General features: G+C 45.1%; 1 protein-coding gene across 1 annotated transcript; it reads left to right on the top strand.

Annotated features, from left to right (window-relative positions):
* The first annotated feature begins 672 nt into the window (after window positions 1-672).
* On the top strand, window positions 673-23766 carry LOC109880423 (collectin-10-like). Its single transcript, XM_031812102.1, has 7 exons — window positions 673-811; window positions 2914-2985; window positions 10784-10855; window positions 19881-19934; window positions 21671-21766; window positions 21989-22309; window positions 22772-23766. Exons 3-7 carry the CDS (start codon window positions 10834-10836, stop codon window positions 22858-22860), a joined length of 582 nt encoding a protein of 193 aa, XP_031667962.1. The 5' UTR covers window positions 673-811; window positions 2914-2985; window positions 10784-10833; the 3' UTR covers window positions 22861-23766.
* Window positions 23767-23974: the final 208 nt, after the last annotated feature.

Genomic DNA, 23974 nt, shown 5'->3' with positions numbered 1-23974 from the left:
TATAACAGTAGTAATATATAATATAACAGTAGTAATATATAATATATAACAGTAGTAATATATAATATATAACAGTAGTAATATAATATATAACAGTAGTAATATATAACAGTAGTAATATATAATATATAACAGTAGTAATATATAATATATAACAGTAGTAATATATAATATATAACAGTAGTAATATATAACAGTAATATATAATATAACAGTAGTAATATATAACAGTAGTAATATATAATATATAACAGTAGTAATATATATATAACAGTAGTAATATATAATATATAACAGTAGTAATATATAACAGTAGTAATATATAATATATAACAGTAGTAATATATAATATATAACAGTAGTAATATATAATATATAACAGTAGTAATATATAATATATAACAGTAGTAATATAATATATAACAGTAGTAATAATACATTGATATAACATATTCCTGGTGCAAATACAACATTACAAAGATAGTCACATTCCAGATACAAGAGTGAGTAAACATGTATCCCCTAACCTACCCTGGCTAATGACCTAGCCTGGCTAATGACCTAGCCTGGATACTGTTGTCTGACAGCATGACAGAGAAGTGATAACGTTTGGTAAACAAAGATAGGACCCCAGCTCTGCGTCTAAAACATGCTGTATGGTCCTTGTGCTGTATTGAATCCTCATACTAAAGGACATGAAACATCACGACTTCAGCAGGAGGCTACTGGTTGCTCTCTGTCCTTTCAACCATCTTTGATTCTCTTAATGCGGTCGAAGTCTGTTCCAACACTATTCTGCCAGGATCTAAAGGTGATGTTTTTCAACCTTCCATCTGCAAGCTCTCTAAAGGATTCTAGAACTATCTGGTGTGTCTCCACAGTAGAGCAATCTGTCTGATGCTATGTAAGAGCTTGGGGATTGTCAGGGCTCGAAAAAATATGAATTTGTAAATCTCATCGTAGATATTGACATTTGCCGTTTAATAGATATGTTATGCAAATTCAAATCCTTTTAAATGTTAAGCAAACAAATTATGATCTAAATCCTGTCTGCACTGTGTTAAACCAGATGGTTATAATGGAGATAGCATGATCTGTCTGCACTGTGTTAAACCAGATGGTTATAATGGAGATAGCATGATCTGTCTGCACCGTGTTAAACCAGGTGGTTATAATGGAGATAGCATGATCTGTCTGCACCGTGTTAAACCAGATGGTTATAATGGAGATAGCATGATCTGTCTGCACCGTGTTAAACCAGATGGTTATAATGGAGATAGCATGATCTGTCTGCACTGTGGTAAACCAGATGGTTTATAATGGAGATAGCATGATCTGTCTGCACCGTGTTAAACCAGATGGTTATAATGGAGATAGCATGATCTGTCTGCACCGTGTTAAACCAGGTGGTTATAATGGAGATAGCATGATCTGTCTGCACCGTGTTAAACCAGATGGTTATAATGGAGATAGCATGATCTGTCTGCACTGTGTTAAACCAGGTGGTTATAATGGAGATAGCATGATCTGTCTGCACCGTGTTAAACCAGGTGGTTATAATGGAGATAGCAGGATCTGTCTGCACTGTGTTAAACCAGGTGGTTATAATGGAGATAGCATGATCTGTCTGCACCGTGTTAAACCAGGTGGTTATAATGGAGATAGCATGATCTGTCTGCACCGTGTTAAACCAGGCGGTTATAATGGAGATAGCATGATCTGTCTGCACCGTGTTAAACCAGGTGGTTATAATGGAGATAGCATGATCTGTCTGCACCGTGTTAAACCAGGTGGTTATAATGGAGATAGCATGATCTGTCTGCACCGTGTTAAACCAGATGGTTATAATGGAGATAGCATGATCTGTCTGCACCGTGTTAAACCAGGTGGTTATAATGGAGATAGCATGATCTGTCTGCACCGTGTTAAACCAGGTGGTTAATTTTTATTTAAAAATCTTTTATTTAATCTTTATTTAACTAGGCAAGTCAGTTAAGAACAAATGATTATTTACAATGGCGGCCTACAACGGCCAAACCTGAACGACGCTGGGCCAATTGTACGCCGCCTTATGGGACTCCCAGTCACGGCAGGTTAATGGAGATAGCATGCCTCGGTTGCTGTTTTGTTGTTTCACTACAACAGTAGCTTGTTTCCTACAGAGACCCTGCTGGTATTAAACAATAACCATGTGTTGAAATAGTAGCGTCACTTCCATCTCCTTTATTGGGGCAACAGCCTTAAGACATGGTTGGTCTGAGAGGCTGCTACTGTTGTAGTGTTGTGCAGTATTAACACGGTGTTGGCTGTGTAGGTTGGACTATAACTAACACCCTTAGACAGTAGAGGTAATACTTATTTGGGGATTTTAGGAGGAGTATATACTGTATGTCATGAGTAATTTATACACAAGGAAATGTTTCATTTTGTTTTGCGTGCTATTGCTAGCGCCAGAGAAGTGGCCACTATGACTGTCTGTATTGAAACAGCTGCTTCACAATAGAGGGGTTTATTTAGATAAGACCCATCCCAAACAGCAGTGTCTATATGGACTGAGAAAGAACGTCTACGGTTTGTCTTGAAGTCAGTGAACCTGTAAACCAGACACAGAAAAGCCAAGGAGACCTACTGAGTCAGGCTTCCTCAGGTCAAATGGGAGCCTTTCAGTCCACTGAACAAACCTCTGTCTCTATCTCTTTTTCTTCTCCTCGTTGTGATTGGTCCCTGAGTTCATAGGAGGCCATTTTGAAATGTATAAAAGCATCAACGTTATTTTATTCTTTTTTTTTTAAACCTTGAAGGCCAAAAGCCTTGGTTTTACGTGCAACAATAAAGAAGCATTTTTAAAGTGACTTCCGTTGGCCTCCCAAGAGTTGCTGAATCTCATCTTAACGTTTCTTCCTCTCCTAACAGGAGACCTGGGTGAAGGGGGAGGCGAGGGAGACCAGGGACGGCTGGGAAAGACCGGCCCACCAGGACTACTAGGTTCCTCCTTTATATATCTTTTATTGGTTTAATATTCAAATACATGAATCATTGAGGAATTAAAAGGAAGTGGTATAAAAGCCAGAGAGTTGATTCAACTTTCCGGCATGTTCTACTGATCCTTTTTTAAATTGTTTTTAAATTGTTGTCTTGACGGTTTTAAACAGAGTATCCAAACAGAGTTTGTTAAGTGTCTAAGTGAGCTGAGGTGTTTTGTATACTCCCACGCGTAGTGGTTTAAAGTACTGAAGTAAAAATACTTTAAAGTACTACTTATGTTGTTTTGGGGGGTATCTGTACTTTACTATTTATAATTTTGACAACTTTAACTTTTATTTCACTCACTTCCTGAAGAAAATTTAACTCCATAAATTTTCCCTGACACCCAAAAGTACTCGTTACATTTTTTATGCTTAGCAGGACAGGAAAATGGTCCAATTCACACACTTATCAAGAAAATATCCGTAGTCATTCCCACTTCCTCTGATCTGGCAGACTCACTAAAGACAAATGCTTTGTTTTTCTATTAAGGTATCTTTACTTTTACTCAAGTATGACACATTTTCCACCACTGCCCACCGCAGAGTAAGTCCTCAGAGTTCAAGGTATGTAAAACCTCCTCAGTTGAAGGTACATGCCTATATAAGCACTCAATACTCTAGACTCAAAAGCAGAACAGACTAGCTAATCCCCCCAGTCTTTCTATATTCAGAAGCAGCACGGTGTCTGACTCTGACGTGAGTGAGGTCTGATTGGCACCGGCAGTGAGCTGAGTTACAATGGAGTAGCCTGGGCCAGACCAGCCAGCCTCCGTGAGCCTGACTCTCTGCTTTTCCTTGAAGGAAGTCACATCAGAGCAGACGTGTTAATTGCTGCTGCAGTATGGCGGCCAGCGGTCGGCGGGAGCACCATATATGTTCTGTGGGAGGTGGACGTAAGAGACAGGGAGGCAGGCACAGGCGCTAAATGAACTTCTGGCTGGCCTCTTTCACAAACACACACCTCTATCATCGGACCAACAGACAGAGACAAATGCCAGCCAGGACCGTTGGGAGTCATTTCCCCCCCACAAAGAAAGAACACATCAAACTTGTTGACTTGTTTTTTCAACTTCACCCCACAGTGGATAACAAAACTAACAATGTTGGTTTCCTGTATAGGTTTGTTGTTCGGTTGGATTTGATGTATGTTCACCATAACGTAATGATTTATAAATCCATTACATGACATTACAGTAAATACCCAGCTTGATCAAAGTTTCCTTTACAGGTAATTTACTAAGAGATGTTAGAGTAACTTTAACATGTAAATGGGGCTTAAAGAGGGTTACTAACCATCAAAGTGAGTTTAAAATATCCACTGCACATACTACTGTCGTTGATTAAGCTAAGACTGACTGAAGCCAAATTTGTAATTGCCTTTAATTTGACATTGCATGAAAGGGTCACTAAACTAAAATGCATCACAAATGGTGCCACATTTTCCATAAATAATACAGTACTTTTGACCAGGACCCATAAGGCTCTGGTCAACAGCAGTGCACTGTGTAGGTATTTGGGAATAGGGTGTCATTTGTGCCACTAAACTAAAGTTTTCTCTGAACCTTTCCTGAGCATCAGCTGCTGGTGCCTTCAGCACCTGGGAGAAGGAGAGTCATTAGACACCGGTTGGCCTTTGAAAAGGGGGAAGTGAAATGAGAGAATGACATCTTGAACTTCTGACTGCTGGTTAAACTTAGCAATATCAGTGAGAAAATGTCAATAATCAGACCTGTATCGGTAGTGGATAATTAATCAATAATCAGACCTGTATCGGTAGTGGATAATTAATCAATAATCAGACCTGTATCGGTAGTGGATAATTAATCAATAATCAGACCTGTATCGGTAGTGGATAATTAATCAATAATCAGACCTGTATCGGTAGTGGATAATTAATCAATAATCAGACCTGTATCGGTAGTGGATAATTAATCAATAATCAGACCTGTATCGGTAGTGGATAATTAATCAATAAGGTGCAAGAGGCAGTGCAATATGACGACTACAGTCACAGTAGGTAAATGGTATTGTTCGGCTCGATGCGATAAACCACTGCCTTGTGTGCCTTATTGCTTTTAGACAATTCTTACCAACATATTTAAAATAACAATGGTTACATATTTTCATTAAAAAACGTTATTTGGATAAGTCATTACATAGAATTGAATGATTCCACCAGAATAATCTGGGTGTTAGTTATTTTGGTCATGTTGCTACAGACGTGACCCAGTTGTAAATGATTTTTGCATAGTTGCTATGCAACAGGACTGGTCATCCGTTCTCGTTACTTGCTCTAGATAGCTAACCAACTTCAGCTAACTCAGTCACGTCAAAACATTGAACCTTTAATAACAGTACACAAACTGCATTTTCGTTTGTTTGAGCTTCTTTTTTTTCTATTGACATTTACTTGGATATGTCCATGATACTGACGTTGATGTGTGATTTCGACTGTCTCAGAAAAAGTTGTCTGGTCTCGTCTGGGCACCGTTCACCGTATGGTACTAAATTCAAAAGTTTAACACTGTTTCCCGAGGTCTTACAGGCAGACAGCTAGGCTTATATTATCCCCCGCTGTACCAAACTAAATGCTAGGCTGGAAGCAAGGGGAAATCATGTGCGAGTTGGGATAAATACAAGAAATGATTCGGCCAGCAACACGATCATCATAGTCTTATGGAGGCGCAGGGATACTTTTCAGAGGGAAGCGTTATCAGGCATAGGTGTGTCTGTGACCGCCAATACAAGACGGCTCGTCCAATCAGCATCCAGGATCCAAACAACCAGTTTTATAATGACCGTTCCTGACTAAATCAAACAATCTCTTCACGTTCAGCCTATCATTTGAAATGTCCCACCTGCTAGAATATGAAAGCAGACACCATAATGATGATGTTCCATGTTGAGAAATGTTTCCGTGTGTTAGGAAATTGTCCTTTAAAAAATTCAGTCAGCTGAAATTATGCTAAAATGTGATGATGACTAAAATACTTGAGCTGTACATATGCTAGGTTGAACAAAACCCCAAAGTAGGTCTAATTTGGAAAAACACCAACGCTTTATACAATCTGTGAAGATACTAAATAATTACAATTCAATCCAACTGGACATGGCTGAAATACATTGTGAAAAACAATATTGACTGGTGCTAGACGGTTCATGTGTGGTACAGGCTTTTGGGAAGGGGGTCCTGCATCAGTTATTATTTCAACTACTGAGTATTTCCTGAGGAAATACTCATTTTGATCCTGGCAGAGCGGCTCTGGCATAAAAAGCAGATGTCCCAATCCGTCTCTCTCAATTCAATTCAAGGGCTTTTATTGGCACGGGACAAATATGTTAACATTGCCAAAGCAAGTGAAGTAGAATATAAAGTGAAATAAACAATCAAAATGAACAGTAAACATTACACATACAAAAGTTCCAAAAGAATAAAGACATTTCAAATGTCATATTATGTATATACTGTATACAGTGTTGTAATGATGTGCAAATAGTTAGTACAAAAGTGAAAATAAATAAACATAAATATGGGTTGTATTTACCATGGTGTTTGTTCTTCACTGGTTGCCCTTTTCTTGTGGCAACAGGTCACAAATCTTGCTGCTGTGATGGCACACTGTGGTATTTCACCCAGTAGATATGGGAGTTTATCAAAATTGGGTTTGTTTTTCAAATTCTTTGTGGATCTGTGTAATCTGAGGGAAATATGTGTCTCTAAAATGGTTATACATTTGGCAGGAGGTTAGGAAGTGCAGCTCAGTTTCTACCTCATTTTGTGGGCAGTGAGCACATAGCCTGTCTTCTCTTGAGAGCCAGGTCTGTCTACGGCGGCCTGTTTCAATAGCAAGGCTATGCTCACTGAGTCTGTACATAGTCAAAGCTTTCCTTAAATTTGGGTCAGTCACGGTGGTCAAGTATTCTGCCACTGTGAACTCTCTGTTTAGGGCCAAATAGCATTCTAGTCTCTCTCTCTAGTTTGCACTGTTTATTTCCATGTGTCAAGTAATTATCTTTTTGTTTTCTCACAATTTTGTTGGGTCTAATTTGGTTGGGTCTCTCTCTCCCCCTAGCTCTCTCTCTCTCTCCCCCCTCTTCCTCTCCCCCTCTTTCTCTTTCTCCACCCTCTCACTCTCCCCTCACTCCCCCTTTCTCCCCCCTCTCAGTCCCCCCCCTCTCTCTCTCCATCTCTCTTCCCATTTTTCTCCACCCTCTCTCCTTCCCCCTCCCTCTCCCCCCTCTCACTCTCCCCCTCCTTCTCTCTCCCCCTCTCCCTCCCCTCTCTCTCTCTCTCTGGCCTTTAGTTTCTCTCTCCTCTTTCTCTCTCCCCCTCTCTCCCCCTCTCCCTCCCCTCTCTCTCGCTCTCTGGCCTTTAGTTTCTCTCTCCCCCTCTCCCTCCCCTCTCTCTCTCTGGCCTTTAGTTTCTCCCTCCCCCTTTCTCTCTCCCCCTCTCCCTCCCCTCTCTCTCTCTCTTTCTGGCCTTTAGTTTCTCTCTCCCCTTTCTCTCTCCCCCTCTCTGCCCCTCTCCCTCCCCTCCATCTCTGGCCTTTAGTTTCTCTCTCCCCCTCTCCCTCCCCCCTCTCTCTCTCTCTGGCCTTTAGTTTCTCTCTCCCCCTTTGTCTCTCCCTCTCCCTCTCTCTCTGGCCTTTCGTTTCTCTCTCCCCCTTTCTCTCTCCCTCTCCCTCCCCTCTCTCTCTCTCTGGCCTTTAGTTTCTCTCTCCCCCTTTCTCTCTCCCCCTCTCCCTCCCCTCTCTCTCTGGCCTTTAGTTTCTCTCTCCCCCTTTCTCTCTCCCCTCTCCCTCCCCTCTCTCTCTCTCTCTGGCCTTTAGTTTCTCTCTCCCCCTCTCCCTCCCCTCTCTCTCTCTCTCTGGCCTTTAGTTTCTCTCTCCCCCTTTCTCTCTCCCTCTCTCTCTGGCCTTTAGTTTCTCTCTCCCCCTTTCTCTTTCCCCCTCTCTGCCCTCTCCCTCCCCTCTCTCTCTCTGGCCTTTAGTTTCTCTCTCCCCCTTTCTCTCTCCCCCTCTCCCTCCCCTCTCTCTCTCTCTCTCTGGCCTTTAGTTTCTCTCTCCCCCTCTCCCTCCCCTCTCTCTCTCTCTCTCTGGCCTTTAGTTTCTCTCTCCCCCTTTCTCTCTCCCCCTCTCCCTCCCTCTCTCTCTCTCTCTGGCCTTTAGTTTCTCTCTCCCCCTTTCTCTCTCCCCCTCTCCCTCCCCTCTCTCTCTCTCTCTGGCCTTTAGTTTCTCTCTCCCCCTCTCTGCCCCTCTCCCTCCCCTCTCTCTCTCTGGCCTTTAGTTTCTCTCTCCCCCTCTCTGCCCCTCTCCCTCCCCTCTCTCTCTCTCTCTCTGGCCTTTAGTTTCTCTCTCCCCCTCTCCCTCCCCTCTCTCTCTCTCTCTCTCTCTCTCTGGCCTTTAGTTTCTCTCTCCCCCTCTCTGCCCCTCTCCCTCCCCCCTCTCTCTCTCTCTGGCCTTTAGTTTCTCTCTCAGGTCTGACAGTTCACCAGTCTTCTCCTACCCTCTGTCTCAGGTCTGACAGTTCACCAGTCTTCTCCTACCCTCTGTCTCAGGTCTGGCAGTTCACCAGTCTTCTCCTACCCTCTGTCTCAGGTCTGGCAGTTCACCAGTCTTCTCCTACCCTCTGTCTCAGGTCTGACAGTTCACCAGTCTTCTCCTACCCTCTGTCTCAGGTCTGGCAGTTCACCAGTCTTCTCCTACCCTCTGTCTCAGGTCTGGCAGTTCACCAGTCTTCTCCTACCCTCTGTCTCAGGTCTGGCAGTTCACCAGTCTTCTCCTACCCTCTGTCTCAGGTCTGACAGTTCACCAGTCTTCTCCTACCCTCTGTCTCAGGTCTGACAGTTCACCAGTCTTCTCCTACCCTCTGTCTCAGGTCTGGCAGTTCACCAGTCTTCTCCTACCCTCTGTCTCAGGTCTGGCAGTTCACCAGTCTTCTCCTACCCTCTGTCTCAGGTCTGACAGTTCACCAGTCTTCTCCTACCCTCTGTCTCAGGTCTGGCAGTTCACCAGTCTTCTCCTACCCTCTGTCTCAGGTCTGGCAGTTCACCAGTCTTCTCCTACCCTCTGTCTCAGGTCTGGCAGTTCACCAGTCTTCTCCTACCCTCTGTCTCAGGTCTGGCAGTTCACCAGTCTTCTCCTACCCTCTGTCTCAGGTCTGACAGTTCACCAGTCTTCTCCTACCCTCTGTCTCAGGTCTGGCAGTTCACCAGTCTTCTCCTACCCTCTGTCTCAGGTCTGACAGTTCACCAGTCTTCTCCTACCCTCTGTCTCAGGTCTGGCAGTTCACCAGTCTTCTCCTACCCTCTGTCTCAGGTCTGACAGTTCACCAGTCTTCTCCTACCCTCTGTCTCAGGTCTGGCAGTTCACCAGTCTTCTCCTACCCTCTGTCTCAGGTCTGGCAGTTCACCAGTCTTCTCCTACCCTCTGTCTCAGGTCTGACAGTTCACCAGTCTTCTCCTACCCTCTGTCTCAGGTCTGGCAGTTCACCAGTCTTCTCCTACCCTCTGTCTCAGGTCTGGCAGTTCACCAGTCTTCTCCTACCCTCTGTCTCAGGTCTGGCAGTTCACCAGTCTTCTCCTACCCTCTGTCTCAGGTCTGGCAGTTCACCAGTCTTCTCCTACCCTCTGTCTCAGGTCTGGCAGTTCACCAGTCTTCTCCTACCCTCTGTCTCAGGTCTGACAGTTCACCAGTCTTCTCCTACCCTCTGTCTCAGGTCTGGCAGTTCACCAGTCTTCTCCTACCCTCTGTCTCAGGTCTGGCAGTTCACCAGTCTTCTCCTACCCTCTGTCTCAGGTCTGGCAGTTCACCAGTCTTCTCCTACCCTCTGTCTCAGGTCTGACAGTTCACCAGTCTTCTCCTACCCTCTGTCTCAGGTCTGGCAGTTCACCAGTCTTCTCCTACCCTCTGTCTCAGGTCTGGCAGTTCACCAGTCTTCTCCTACCCTCTGTCTCAGGTCTGGCAGTTCACCAGTCTTCTCCTACCCTCTGTCTCAGGTCTGGCAGTTCACCAGTCTTCTCCTACCCTCTGTCTCAGGTCTGACAGTTCACCAGTCTTCTCCTACCCTCTGTCTCAGGTCTGGCAGTTCACCAGTCTTCTCCTACCCTCTGTCTCAGGTCTGGCAGTTCACCAGTCTTCTCCTACCCTCTGTCTCAGGTCTGGCAGTTCACCAGTTTTCTCCTACCCTCTGTCTCAGGTCTGGCAGTTCACCAGTCTTCTCCTACCCTCTGTCTCAGGTCTGGCAGTTCACCAGTCTTCTCCTACCCTCTGTCTCAGGTCTGGCAGTTCACCAGTCTTCTCCTACCCTCTGTCTCAGGTCTGACAGTTCACCAGTCTTCTCCTACCCTCTGTCTCAGGTCTGGCAGTTCACCAGTCTTCTCCTACCCTCTGTCTCAGGTCTGGCAGTTCACCAGTCTTCTCCTACCCTCTGTCTCAGGTCTGACAGTTCACCAGTCTTCTCCTACCCTCTGTCTCAGGTCTGACAGTTCACCAGTCTTCTCCTACCCTCTGTCTCAGGTCTGGCAGTTCACCAGTCTTCTCCTACCCTCTGTCTCAGGTCTGGCAGTTCACCAGTCTTCTCCTACCCTCTGTCTCAGGTCTGACAGTTCACCAGTCTTCTCCTACCCTCTGTCTCAGGTCTGGCAGTTCACCAGTCTTCTCCTACCCTCTGTCTCAGGTCTGGCAGTTCACCAGTCTTCTCCTACCCTCTGTCTCAGGTCTGGCAGTTCACCAGTCTTCTCCTACCCTCTGTCTCAGGTCTGACAGGGGAGCTCGGAGATAAAGGAGAGCAGGGCCGGACAGGGAAGATGGGTCCTGCTGGAGACCAAGGTAATCATTTAGTAATCAGACTGGGAAATATTCTGCTTACGGAGAAGAAAACTGTTCTGGCTGCATCTCAGGCCAATGATACAGAGGCTGTGTCTCTACTGACACCCTATTCAGCCATAGGACTGGTTAAAAGTAGTGCACTACTACCCATAGTTCTGGTCGAAAGTAGTGCACTACTACCCATAGGGCTGGTCGAAAGTAGTGCACTACTACCCATAGTTCTGGTTGAAAGTAGTGCACTACTACCCATAGGGCTGGTCGAAAGTAGTGCACTACTACCCATAGTTCTGGTTGAAAGTAGTGCACTACTACCCATAGGGCTGGTCGAAAGTAGTGCACTACTACCCATAGGACTGGTTAAAAGTAGTGCACTACTACCCATAGAACTGGTTAAAAGTAGTGCACTACTACCCATAGGACTGGTCGAAAGTAGTTGCACTACTACCCATAGGGCTGGTCGAAAGTAGTGCACTACTACCCATAGGGCTGGTCGAAAGTAGTGCACTACTACCCATAGGGCTGGTCGAAAGTAGTGCACTACTACCCATAGGGCTGGTCGAAAGTAGTGCACTACTACCCATAGGGCTGGTCGAAAGTAGTGCACTACTACCCACAGGACTTGTCAAAAGTAGTGCACTACTACCCATAGGGCTGGTCGAAAGTAGTGCACTACTACCCATAGGGCTGGTCGAAAGTAGTGCACTACTACCCATAGGGCTGGTCGAAAGTAGTGCACTACTACCCATAGGGCTGGTCGAAAGTAGTGCACTACTACCCATAGGGCTGGTCGAAAGTAGTGCACTACTACCCACAGGACTTGTTAAAAGTAGTGCACTACTACCCATAGGGCTGGTCGAAAGTAGTGCACTACTACCCATAGGGCTGGTTAAAAGTAGTGCACTACTACCCATAGGACTGGTTAAAAGTAGTGCACTACTACCCATAGTTCTGGTCGAAAGTAGTGCACTACTACCCATAGTTCTGGTCGAAAGTAGTGCACTACTACCTATAGGGCTGGTTGAAAGTAGTGCACTACTACCCATAGGGCTGGTTAAAAGTAGTGCACTACTACCCATGGGGCTGGTAAAAAGTAGTGCACTACTACCCATAGGGCTGGTTGAAAGTAGTGCACTACTACCCATAAGGCTGGTCGAAAGTAGTGCACTACTACCCATGGGGCTGGTTAAAAGTAGTGCACTACTACCCATAGTTCTGGTTGAAAGTAGCGCACTACTACCCATAGGGCTGGTTAAAAGTAGTGCACTACTACCCATAGGGCTGGTCGAAAGTAGTGCACTACTACCCATAGGGCTGGTCGAAAGTAGTGCACTACTACCCATAGGGCTGGTTAAAAGTAGTGCACTACTACCCATAGGACTGGTTAAAAGTAGTGCACTGCTACCCATAGGGCTGGTCGAAAGTAGTGCACTACTACCCATAGTTCTGGTCGAAAGTAGTGCACTACTACCCATAGTTCTGGTCGAAAGTAGTGCACTACTACCCATAGTTCTGGTCGAAAGTAGTGCACTACTACCTATAGGGCTGGTTGAAAGTAGTGCACTACTACCCATAGTTCTGGTTGAAAGTAGCGCACTACTACCCATAGGGCTGGTTAAAAGTAGTGCACTACTACCCATAGGGCTGGTTGAAAGTAGTGCACTATACAGGGAATAGGGTGCCATTAGGGCTTGGCCACAGAGACACACTGCCAGACCCAAACTACCTGGGAGACCTTCATCAAGCTTGTTTTACATAAACAGCTTTTTATCCAATGGATTCAGCCTCTCTTCCCATTGAACCCTTCAACTCGGGTTGTAGATGCATCTGTTAGACAGACCTGGGTTCAAATACTATTTGAAATCTTTCCATTCTTTGATCATTTGCTCTAGCCTGGCCTGCCTGTAGTATCAGACAGACAGGGGTTACAGTGCTCTAGCCTGGCCTGTAGTATCAGACAGACAGGGGTTACAGTGCTCTAGCCTGGCCTGTAGTATCAGACAGACAGGGGTTACAGTGCTCTAGCCTGGCCTGTAGTATCAGACAGACAGGGGTTACAGTGCTCTAGCCTGGCCTGTAGTATCAGACAGACAGGGGTTACAGTGCTCTAGCCTGGCCTGTAGTATCAGACAGACAGGGGTTACAGTGCTCTAGCCTGCCTGTAGTATCAGACAGACAGGGTTACAGTGCTCTAGCCTGGCCTGTAGTATCAGACAGACAGGGGATACAGTGCTCTAGCCTGGCCTGTAGTATCAGACAGATAGGGGTTACAGTGCTCTAGCCTGGCCTGTAGTATCAGACAGACAGGGTTACAGTGCTCTAGCCTGCCTGTAGTATCAGACAGACAGGGTTACAGTGCTCTAGCCTGCCTGTAGTATCAGACAGACAGGGTTACAGTGCTCTAGCCTGGCCTGTAGTATCAGACAGACAGGGGTTACAGTGCTCTAGCCTGGCCTGTAGTATCAGACAGATAGGGGTTACAGTGCTCTAGCCTGGCCTGTAGTATCAGACAGATAGGGGTTACAGTGCTCTAGCCTGCCTGTAGTATCAGACAGACAGTGGTACAGTGCTCTAGCCTGCCTGTAGTATCAGACAGACAGGGTTACAGTGCTCTAGCCTGGCCTGTAGTATCAGACAGACAGGGGTTACAGTGCTCTAGCCTGGCCTGCCTGTAGTATCAGACAGACAGGGGTTACAGTGCTCTAGCCTGCCTGTAGTATCAGACCGATAGGGGTTACAGTGCTCTAGCCTGGCCTGCCTGTAGTATCAGACAGACAGGGTTACAGTGCTCTAGCCTGCCTGTAGTATCAGACAGACAGGGTTACAGTGCTCTAGCCTGGCCTGTAGTATCAGACAGACAGGGGATACAGTGCTCTAGCCTGGCCTGTAGTATCAGACAGATAGGGGTTACAGTGCTCTAGCCTGGCCTGTAGTATCAGACAGACAGGGTTACAGTGCTCTAGCCTGCCTGTAGTATCAGACAGACAGGGTTACAGTGCTCTAGCCTGCCTGTAGTATCAGACAGTGTTGGGACTATTCTATCAATCAAGCACAGATAAAGGATTTGCCTAGCTGCCTTTGTGCCCTTGAGCAAAGCACTTAACCCCCCACAACAGTTCCCCAGGTGCCCAGTGTGGCACCCCCCACCCCTTCTCAAAAAAAAACGGTATGTGTGTGTGTGTGTGTGTCTTTCTGAGGGGTCAAATCAGAGGTCAAAATTCCGTTGGACCTCGTGTGCAATTGACCAATAAAGTAATGTTACTCTTAATAGTATTTGTCACGGCCGTTGAATGAAGAGGACCAAGGTGTAGCGTGGTGAGCGTACATATTATTATTATTAGAAAAGACGCTGAACAAAACAATAAACGCTACCATGACGCTACCATGACGCTAAAGGCTATGTGCCATAAACAAAGTCAACTTCCCACCAAGACAGGTGGGAAAAAGGGCTGCCTAAGTATGGTTCTCAATCAGAGACAACAATAGACAGCTGTCCCTGATTGAGAACCCTACCCAGCCAAACATAGAAATACAACGATAGACAGCTGTCCCTGATTGAGAACCCTACCCAGCCAAAACATAGAAATACAACGATAGACAGCTGTCCCTGATTGAGAACCCTACCCAGCCAAAACATAGAAATACAAATCATAGAACACAGAATACCCACCCCAAATCACACCCTGACCAAACCAAAATAGATACATAAACAGGATCTCTAAGGTCAGGGCGTGACAGTATTAGTATCAAATAGTATGTGAACTCAGGTCCGCTAGTAGAGAATTATTTTCCACGGTCGTCAATGTGATCAGCTTGGAAGGGACTCATATTTAGGTGTCAGGAACATGTTTACTGAGAGCTAAACCATTATGTCCTGTGTGAAACCCTGTGTACATCCCAAATGCCGTCTATTCCCTATATAGTGCACTACTTTCTACCAGAGCCTGGTTAACAGTAGTGCACTACTTTCTATCAGAGCCTGGTTAACAGTAGTGCACTACTTTCTACCAGAGCCTGGTTAACACTAGTGCACTACTTTCTATCAGAGCCTGGTTAACAGTAGTGCACTACTTTCTACCAGAGCCTGGTTAACAGTAGTGCACTACTTTCTACCAGAGCCTGGTTAACAGTAGTGCACTACTTTCTATCAGAGCCTGGTTAACACTAGTGCACTACTTTCTACTAGAGCCTGGTTAACAGTAGTGCACTACTTTCTACCAGAGCCTGGTTAACAGTAGTGCACTACTTTCTACCAGAGCCTGGTTAACACTAGTGCACTACTTTCTACCAGAGCCTGGTTAACAGTAGTGCACTACTTTCTACCAGAGCCTGGTTAACAGTAGTGCACTACTTTCTACCAGAGCCTGGTTAACAGTAGTGCACTACTTTCTACCAGAGCCTGGTTAACAGTAGTGCACTACTTTCTACCAGAGCCTGGTTAACAGTAGTGCACTACTTTCTATCAGAGCCTGGTTAACACTAGTGCACTACTTTCTATCAGAGCCTGGTTAACACTAGTGCACTACTTTCTATCAGAGCCTGGTTAACAGTAGTGCACTACTTTCTATCAGAGCCTGGTTAACAGTAGTGCACTACTTTCTATCAGAGCCTGGTTAACACTAGTGCACTATACAGGGAATAAGTTGTCATTTGTGATGCAGCCCCTCTCTGAAGTAACATGTATGTAAACCTCAAGGCCTCATCAAGAGTCTGGTCAATCCTGTCTGTAATGCTCTGACAGACCTACAGAAAGAGTCTGGTCAATCCTGTCTGTAATGCTCTGACAGACCTACAGAAAGAGTCTGGTCAATCCTGTCTGTAATGCTCTGACAGACCTACAGAAAGAGTCTGGTCAATCCTGTCTGAAATGCTCTGACTGACCTACAAAAAGAGTCTGGTCAATCCTGTCTGTAATGCTCTGACAGACCTACAGAAAGAGTCTGGTCAATCCTGTCTGAAATGCTTTGACAGACCTACAGAAAGAGTCTGGTCAATCCTGTCTGAAATACTTTGACAGACCTACAGAAAGAGTCTGGTCAATCCTGTCTGTAATGCTTTGACAGAGCTACAGAAAGAGTCTGGTCAATCCTGTCTGAAAAGCTTTGACAGACCTACAGAAAGAGTCTGGTCAATCCTGTCTGTAATGCTTTGACAGAGCTACAGAAAGAGTCTGGTCAATCCTGTCTGAAATACTTTGACAGAGCTACAGAAAGAGTCTGGTCAATCCTGTCTGAAATGCTTTGACAGAGCTACAGAAAGAGTCTGGTCAATCCTGTCTGAAATGCTTTGACAGACCTACAGAAAGAGTCTGGTCAATCCTGTCTGAAATACTTTGACAGAGCTACAGAAAGAGTCTGGTCAATCCTGTCTGAAATGCTTTGACAGAGCTACAGAAAGAGTCTGGTCAATCCTGTCTGAAATGCTTTGACAGAGCTACAGAAAGAGTCTGGTCAATCCTGTCTGAAATACTTTGACAGACCTACAGAAAGAGTCTGGTCAATCCTGTCTGAAATACTTTGACAGAGCTACAGAAAGAGTCTGGTCAATCCTGTCTGAAATACTTTGACAGACCTACAGAAAGAGTCTGGTCAATCCTGTCTGAAATACTTTGACAGAGCTACAGAAAGAGTCTGGTCAATCCTGTCTGAAATACTTTGACAGACCTACAGAAAGAGTCTGGTCAATCCTGTCTGAAATACTTTGACAGACCTACAGAAAGAGTCTGGTCAATCCTGTCTGAAATACTTTGACAGACCTACAGAAAGAGTCTGGTCAATCCTGTCTGAAATACTTTGACAGACCTACAGAAAGAGTCTGGTCAATCCTGTCTGTAATACTTTGACAGAGCTACAGAAAGAGTCTGGTCAATCCTGTCTGTAATGCTTTGACAGACCTACAGAAAGAGTCTGGTCAATCCTGTCTGAAATGCTTTGACAGAGCTACAGAAAGAGTCTGGTCAATCCTGTCTGAAATACTTTGACAGACCTACAGAAAGAGTCTGGTCAATCCTGTCTGAAATACTTTGACAGAGCTACAGAAAGAGTCTGGTCAATCCTGTCTGTAATGCTTTGACAGACCTACAGAAAGAGTCTGGTCAATCCTGTCTGTAATGCTTTGACAGACCTACAGAAAGAGTCTGGTCAATCCTGTCTGAAATACTTTGACAGAGCTACAGAAAGAGTCTGGTCAATCCTGTCTGTAATGCTCTGACAGACCTACAGAAAGAGTCTGGTCAATCCTGTCTGTAATGCTTTGACAGACCTACAGAAAGAGTCTGGTCAATCCTGTCTGTAATACTTTGACAGAGCTACAGAAAGAGTCTGGTCAATCCTGTCTGTAATACTTTGACAGAGCTACAGAAAGAGTCTGGTCAATCCTGTCTGTAATGCTCTGACAGACCTACAGAAAGAGTCTGGTCAATCCTGTCTGTAATACTTTGACAGAGCTACAGAAAGAGTCTGGTCAATCCTGTCTGTAATGCTTTGGCAGACCTACAGAAAGAGTCTGGTCAATCCTGTCTGTAATACTTTGACAGAGCTACAGAAAGAGTCTGGTCAATCCTGTCTGTAATACTTTGACAGAGCTACAGAAAGAGTCTGGTCAATCCTGTCTGTAATGCTTTGACAGAGCTACAGACAGAGTCTGGTCAATCCTGTCTGTAATGCTCTGACAGACCTACAGAAAGAGTCTGGTCAATCCTGTCTGTAATGCTTTGACAGACCTACAGAAAGAGTCTGGTCAATCCTGTCTGTAATGCTTTGACAGACCTACAGAAAGAGTCTGGTCAATCCTGTCTGTAATGCTTTGACAGAGCTACAGAAAGAGTCTGGTCAATCCTGTCTGTAATGCTCTGACAGACCTACAGAAAGAGTCTGGTCAATCCTGTCTGTAATGCTTTGACACACCTACAGAAAGAGTCTGGTCAATCCTGTCTGTAATGCTCTGACAGACCTACAGAAAGAGTCTGGTCAATCCTGTCTGAAATACTTTGACAGAGCTACAGAAAGAGTCTGGTCAATCCTGTCTGTAATGCTCTGACAGACCTACAGAAAGAGTCTGGTCAATCCTGTCTGTAATGCTTTGACAGACCTACAGAAAGAGTCTGGTCAATCCTGTCTGTAATACTTTGACAGACCTACAGAAAGAGTCTGGTCAATCCTGTCTGTAATGCTTTGACAGACCTACAGAAAGAGTCTGGTCAATCCTGTCTGTAATGCTCTGACAGACCTACAGAAAGAGTCTGGTCAATCCTGTCTGTAATGCTCTGACAGACCTACAGAAAGAGTCTGGTCAATCCTGTCTGTAATGCTCTGACAGAGCTACAGAAAGAGTCTGGTCAATCCTGTCTGTAATACTTTGACAGAGCTACAGACAGAGTCTGGTCAATCCTGTCTGTAATGCTCTGACAGAGCTACAGAAAGAGTCTGGTCAATCCTGTCTGTAATGCTCTGACAGCTCTACAGAAATCCAGACCTCACTTAGCAGACACATAATGACACTATCAATTTAGTAGGTTAAGCCTTAACAATAATCAAAACATATCCATATTTGTGTTATATAAAAACACTATGCAGGTACTATTGTCCCAGGTAACTGTGGGAAAATAAAGGGTATTTCATGAAGCTGTATCAAGTCAAGAGAAAAGCCTTCAAATCAATCTCAGTGAAAATCTCAGATCCTTCAGCTATTTTGTGACACGATAACGTGACGCCTACACATTATTGCCCTCCGGTTCCAACTGTCATAAAAACAACCTGTGTTGTGTTGGTAATCTACTTACTTCCCCTAATTTATAAACTGCCAGTTAGGGGGTAAAACACCTAGTGTAGAGAGGGGTTGATTCACCTTCCTGTCAGTTAGGAGGTAAAACACCTAGTGTAGAGAGAGGTTGATTCTCCTTCCTGTCAGTTAGGATGTAAAACACCTAGTGTAGAGAGAGGTTGATTCTCCTTCCTGTCAGTTAGGAGGTTAAACACCTAGTGTAGAGAGAGGTTGATTCTCCTTCCTGTCAGTTAGGAGGTAAAACACCTAGTGTAGAGAGAGGTTGATTCTCCTTCCTGTCAGTTAGGAGATAAAACACCTAGTGTAGAGAGAGATGGATTCACCTTCCTGTCAGTTAGGAGATAAAACACCTAGTGTAGAGAGAGATGGATTCTCCTTCCTGTCAGTTAGGAGGTAAAACACCTAGTGTAGAGAGAGATGGATTCACCTTCCTGTCAGGTAGGATATAAAACACCTAGTGTAGAGAGAGATGGATTCACCTTCCTGTCAGTTAGGAGGTAAAACACCTAGTGTAGAGAGAGATGGAATCACCTTCCTGTCAGTTAGGAGATAAAACACCTAGTGTAGAGAGAGGTTGATTCACCTTCCTGTCAGTTAGGAGGTAAAACACCTAGTGTAGAGAGAGATGGATTCACCTTCCTGTCAGTTAGGAGATAAAACACCTAGTGTAGAGAGAGATGGATTCTCCTTCCTGTCAGTTAGGAGGTAAAACACCTAGTGTAGAGAGAGGTTGATTCACCTTCCTGTCAGTTAGGAGGTAAAACACCTAGTGTAGAGAGAGGTTGATTCTCCTTCCTGTCAGTTAGGAGGTAAAACACCTAGTGTAGAGAGAGATGGATTCACCTTCCTGTCAGTTAGGAGATAAAACACCTAGTGTAGAGAGAGATGGATTCTCCTTCCTGTCAGTTAGGAGGTAAAACACCTAGTGTAGAGAGAGGTTGATTCACCTTCCTGTCAGTTAGGAGGTAAAACACCTAGTGTAGAGAGAGGTTGATTCTCCTTCCTGTCAGTTAGGGGGTAAAACACCTAGTGTAGAGAGAGGTTGATTCCCTCTCCTGCCACATCTCTGCTCTATGAAGTGAAGCACTGTGGAGTGCTGCTGTCTAGTGGTGATATCTCACCAGTGCAAATAGTTTTCCTCCTGAAGCAGACGTCTACTCCACAAAATGTATATGTCTGGTCTCTCTCCTCCCTGGACTATGCTGCTGTCCCATATGTGCAGTGTAACTGTACATGTTGTTTCCAGGAGACGCAGGAGATGCAGGAGTCGATGGACCCTCTGGACTGAAAGGGAAAGCAGGTGAGCTAGTTCATTATTTAGCCTCGTTCTTTGTTCATGTATGTTTCCATACCACTGGATATGTGGGAACTCCTTCATGACTGTTGGAAGAAGCATTCCAGGTGAAGCTGGTTGAGAGAATGCCAAGAGTGTGCAAAGCTGTCATCAGGCAAAGGGTTTCTACCTTGAATAATCTAAAATCTATCTTGATTTGTTAAACACTTTTTGGGGTTACTACATGATTCCATATGTGTTATTTCACAGTTTTGATGTCTTATTCTACAATGTAGAAAATAGTAAAAACAAAGAAAAGCCCTTGAATGAGCAGGTTTGTCCTGACTTTTGACTGGTACTGTATGTTTCCAAACCACTGGAGACAGTACCTCCAAGTCACTGGAGATAGTACCTCCAAACCACTGGAGACAGTACCTCCAAACCACTGGAGACAGTACCTCCAAACCACTGGAGATAGTACCTCCAAACCACTGGAGACAGTACCTCCAAACCACTGGAGACAGTACCTCCAAGTCACTGGAGACAGTACCTCCAAACCACTGGAGACAGTACCTCCAAGCCACTGGAGACAGTACCTCCAAACCACTGGAGATAGTACCTCCAAACCACTGGAGACAGTACCTCCAAACCACTGGAGATAGTACCTCCAAACCACTGGAGACAGTACCTCCAAACCACTGGAGACAGTACCTCCAAACCACTGGAGACAGTACCTCCAAACCACTGGAGATAGTACCTCCAAACCAAAGGAGACAGTACCTCCAAACCACTGGAGACAGTACCTCCAAAACACTGGAGACAGTACCTCCAAACCACTGGAGACAGTACCTCCAAGTCATTGGAGATAGTACCTCCAAGTCACTGGAGACAGTACCTCCAAACCACTGGAGATAGTACCTCCAAACCACTGGAGACAGTACCTCCAAACCACTGGAGACAGTACCTCCAAACCACTGGAGACAGTACCTCCAAACCACTGGAGATAGTACCTCCAAACCACTGGAGATAGTACCTCCAAACCACTGGAGACAGTACCTCCAAACCACTGGAGATAGTACCTCCAAACCACTGGAGATAGTACCTCCAAACCACTGGAGACAGTACCTCCAAACCACTGGAGACAGTACCTCCAAGTCACTGGAGATAGTACCTCCAAGTCACTGGAGACAGTACCTCCAAACCACTGGAGATAGTACCTCCAAACCACTGGAGACAGTACCTCCAAACCACTGGAGACAGTACCTCCAAACCACTGGAGACAGTACCTCCAAACCACTGGAGACAGTACCTCCAAACCACTGGAGACAGTACCTCCAAACCACTGGAGATAGTACCTCCAAACCACTGGAGACAGTACCTCCAAACCACTGGAGACAGTACCTCCAAACCACTGGAGACAGTACCTCCAAACCACTGGAGACAGTACCTCCAAACCACTGGAAACAGTACCTCCAAACCACTGGAGACAGTACCTCCAAACCACTGGAGACAGTACCTCCAAACCACTGGAGACAGTACCTCCAAACCACTGGAGACAGTACCTCCAAACCACTGGAGACAGTACCTCCAAACCACTGGAGACAGTACCTCCAAACCACTGGAGACAGTACCTCCAAGTCACTATCATACAATGTTGTGTCTTCACATTCTGGACTGGCCTAGTTACAAAAAGAGATTTCCTGAAAGAGAATGATGTTTATTGTAAGACACATGCCGTACCTGACTACAAGCATGTCTGACAGGGGCAACATGTGACTGTGGGAGGTACAGGAAGGTGGTTGGACAGATGGACATCAATGTCAGAAAGCTGAAGAATGCAGTCAAGTTTGTGAAAAATGGTAAGTCATTGTATTCTGCTTAAATCATCATTTCAGGTCAGATCATTAGAAAACAATTGAACTAAAACAAGAAAATCTCAGCCAACGTAAATCAAACTGGCATCCTACAACACAAATAAATATCGGTTTGACTTGGATTGAATAAGGAGTTTTTACTTATATTGAATTGAATGAATAAGGAGTTTAGACTCCAACTTATTACATCTCATATGTCATATTCAGTCATTTTAGGCATTAAGGAAACGGAGGAGAAATTTTACCTGATTGTGAAAGAGGCCAGAAAGTACCGAGAGGCTCTGATAAACTGTAAGCTGAGGGGCGGTATGCTCGCCATGCCCAAAACAACAGACACCAACACCCTGATTGCAGACTACGTCACCCAGGCCGGCCTTACCCAGGTCTTCATCGGGCTGCAGGCTGGGCAGAAGGGGGGAGGGCCTGTTTACGCAGACTTGACCCCAGTGAGGAACTATACAGCCTGGGGCCTAGAGGAGCCATCAGGGGCCCCTTCCAACACCAGCTGTGTGAAGATGGTCAGCACAGGTATGGCAAGGACATTTTAACATGTACTCACTATGATTGACTAGTCCTACAATCTAATTCTAGATATCAATGAGCAACACTGAAATGGCACTCTATTCTCTGCCCTATAGAGTGCACTACTCTGGTCAAAAAGTGCATAAAACTAGGGAATAGGATGCCACTTTAGACACAGCCAATAAATACATTTGGACTTAGTACCATTTCAGAGTCAAGATATCGGCTGTGTTCCCCTGCTCAGACGTTGCACGTATCAGCCAATGGTTGCGTGCCACGTCATCGACCGTGCCGTCTTGGTACCAGATTGCTATGACATAATGAATGTAGTCAGCCCGATACTTCAAAAAATACCTATCCAGGTGTGGTGAGACCTGGAATGAGTCGGCAATGTCTGAGCAAAGGGAGGGGGGCGCCGCCATCAACACTTCCATTTGGACTAGTCCTCCTGATTGTATTCACCCACAGGCATCTGGAACCAGGTGGAGTGTGACATCACCATGTACTACGTGTGCGAGTTCAAGAAGAGCAGGAGAGGTCTCGCCGCCGTGCTGTGATGTCATCAAGTCGGTGGAAGGTTGACGTGGACATTAGACCTTTATAGTAAGACAGAAACCAGAGGTACTTTAACCTATAGATAAACATGTAGCCTTATAGTAACTAGACAAAGGTCATTGATATAACCTAGCCTATTGATATTAATGAGAGATAAAAGTTGGTATTCATGGGGGCCTCCCGAGTGGCGCAGCGGTCTAAGAGGTGTCACTACAGACCCGGGTTTGATCCCGGGCTGTATCACAACCAGCCGTGACCGGGAGTCCCATAGGGCGGTGCACAATTGGCCCAGTGTCGTCCGGGTTAGAGGAGGGTTTGGCCAGGGGGCTATACTTGGCATCGTCAGTCTCTAGCGCCTCCTTGTGGCGGGCCCGGGCGCCTGTAGACTGACCTCGGGTTGTCAGTTGAACGGTGTTTCCTGCGACACATTGGTGCGGCTGACTTCTGGGTTAAGAGGGCGGGTGTTAAGAAGAAGGGCGGTTTGGCGGGTCATGTTTCAGAGGACACATGACTCGACCTTCGCCTCCCGAGCCCGTTGGAGAGTTGCAGCGATGAGATGAGATTCAAATTGGGGAGAAAATGTTTTTTGTTGTTGTTTTTTAAAGTTGGTTTCCCTTTTGACACTTAAGCCTGTTGTGTTTTTAAAGTTGGTTTCCCTTTTGACACTTAAGCCTGTTGTGTTTTTAAAGTTGGTTTCCCTTTTGACACTTAAGCCTGTTGTGTTTTTAAAGTTGGTTTCCCTTTTGACACTTAAGCCTGTTGTTTTTTAAAAGTTGGTATCCCTTTTGACACTTAAGCCTGTTGTTTTTTTAAAGTTGGTATCCCTTTTGACACTTAAGCCTGTTGTTTTTTGGGGGATAGCACATAAAAACCTTTCCCTTTCTGTAATAAAACACCATACAAATCAACCACCTCATTTTCATCGTCCATTTATTCAGATCAGATCAGGTAAGATTATGTTTCTAGTGAGCAGTGGCACAGCGGCAAGGAAAAAGTCCCTAGAAGAAAGGAAGAAACCTGCAGAGGAACCAAAAAGCTAAACATTCACTGCACCAGTAACTTTAGGAATACAGTACAGCCAGTGAAAATAGATCAGTCCTTAATTGGACCGACTCT

The sequence above is a fragment of the Oncorhynchus kisutch genome, unplaced genomic scaffold (genome assembly GCF_002021735.2).
Source record: "Oncorhynchus kisutch isolate 150728-3 unplaced genomic scaffold, Okis_V2 Okis02a-Okis13b_hom, whole genome shotgun sequence".
In the NCBI taxonomy this organism is placed as follows: Eukaryota; Metazoa; Chordata; class Actinopteri; order Salmoniformes; family Salmonidae; genus Oncorhynchus; species Oncorhynchus kisutch.
This window is presented reverse-complemented; position numbering and strand designations above follow the sequence as displayed.

What these genes read in the sequence shown, in the direction of transcription:
- LOC109880423 (XM_031812102.1), top strand. Translation starts at nt 10,834, where the DNA reads ATGGGTCCTGCTGGAGACCAAG. An exon ending in TGGACTGAAAGGGAAAGCAG is followed by an intron (nt 19,935 to 21,670) that starts GTGAGCTAGTTC and finishes CATGTCTGACAG; the next exon opens with GGGCAACATGTGACTGTGGG. An exon ending in TGTGAAGATGGTCAGCACAG is followed by an intron (nt 22,310 to 22,771) that starts GTATGGCAAGGA and finishes ATTCACCCACAG; the next exon opens with GCATCTGGAACCAGGTGGAG.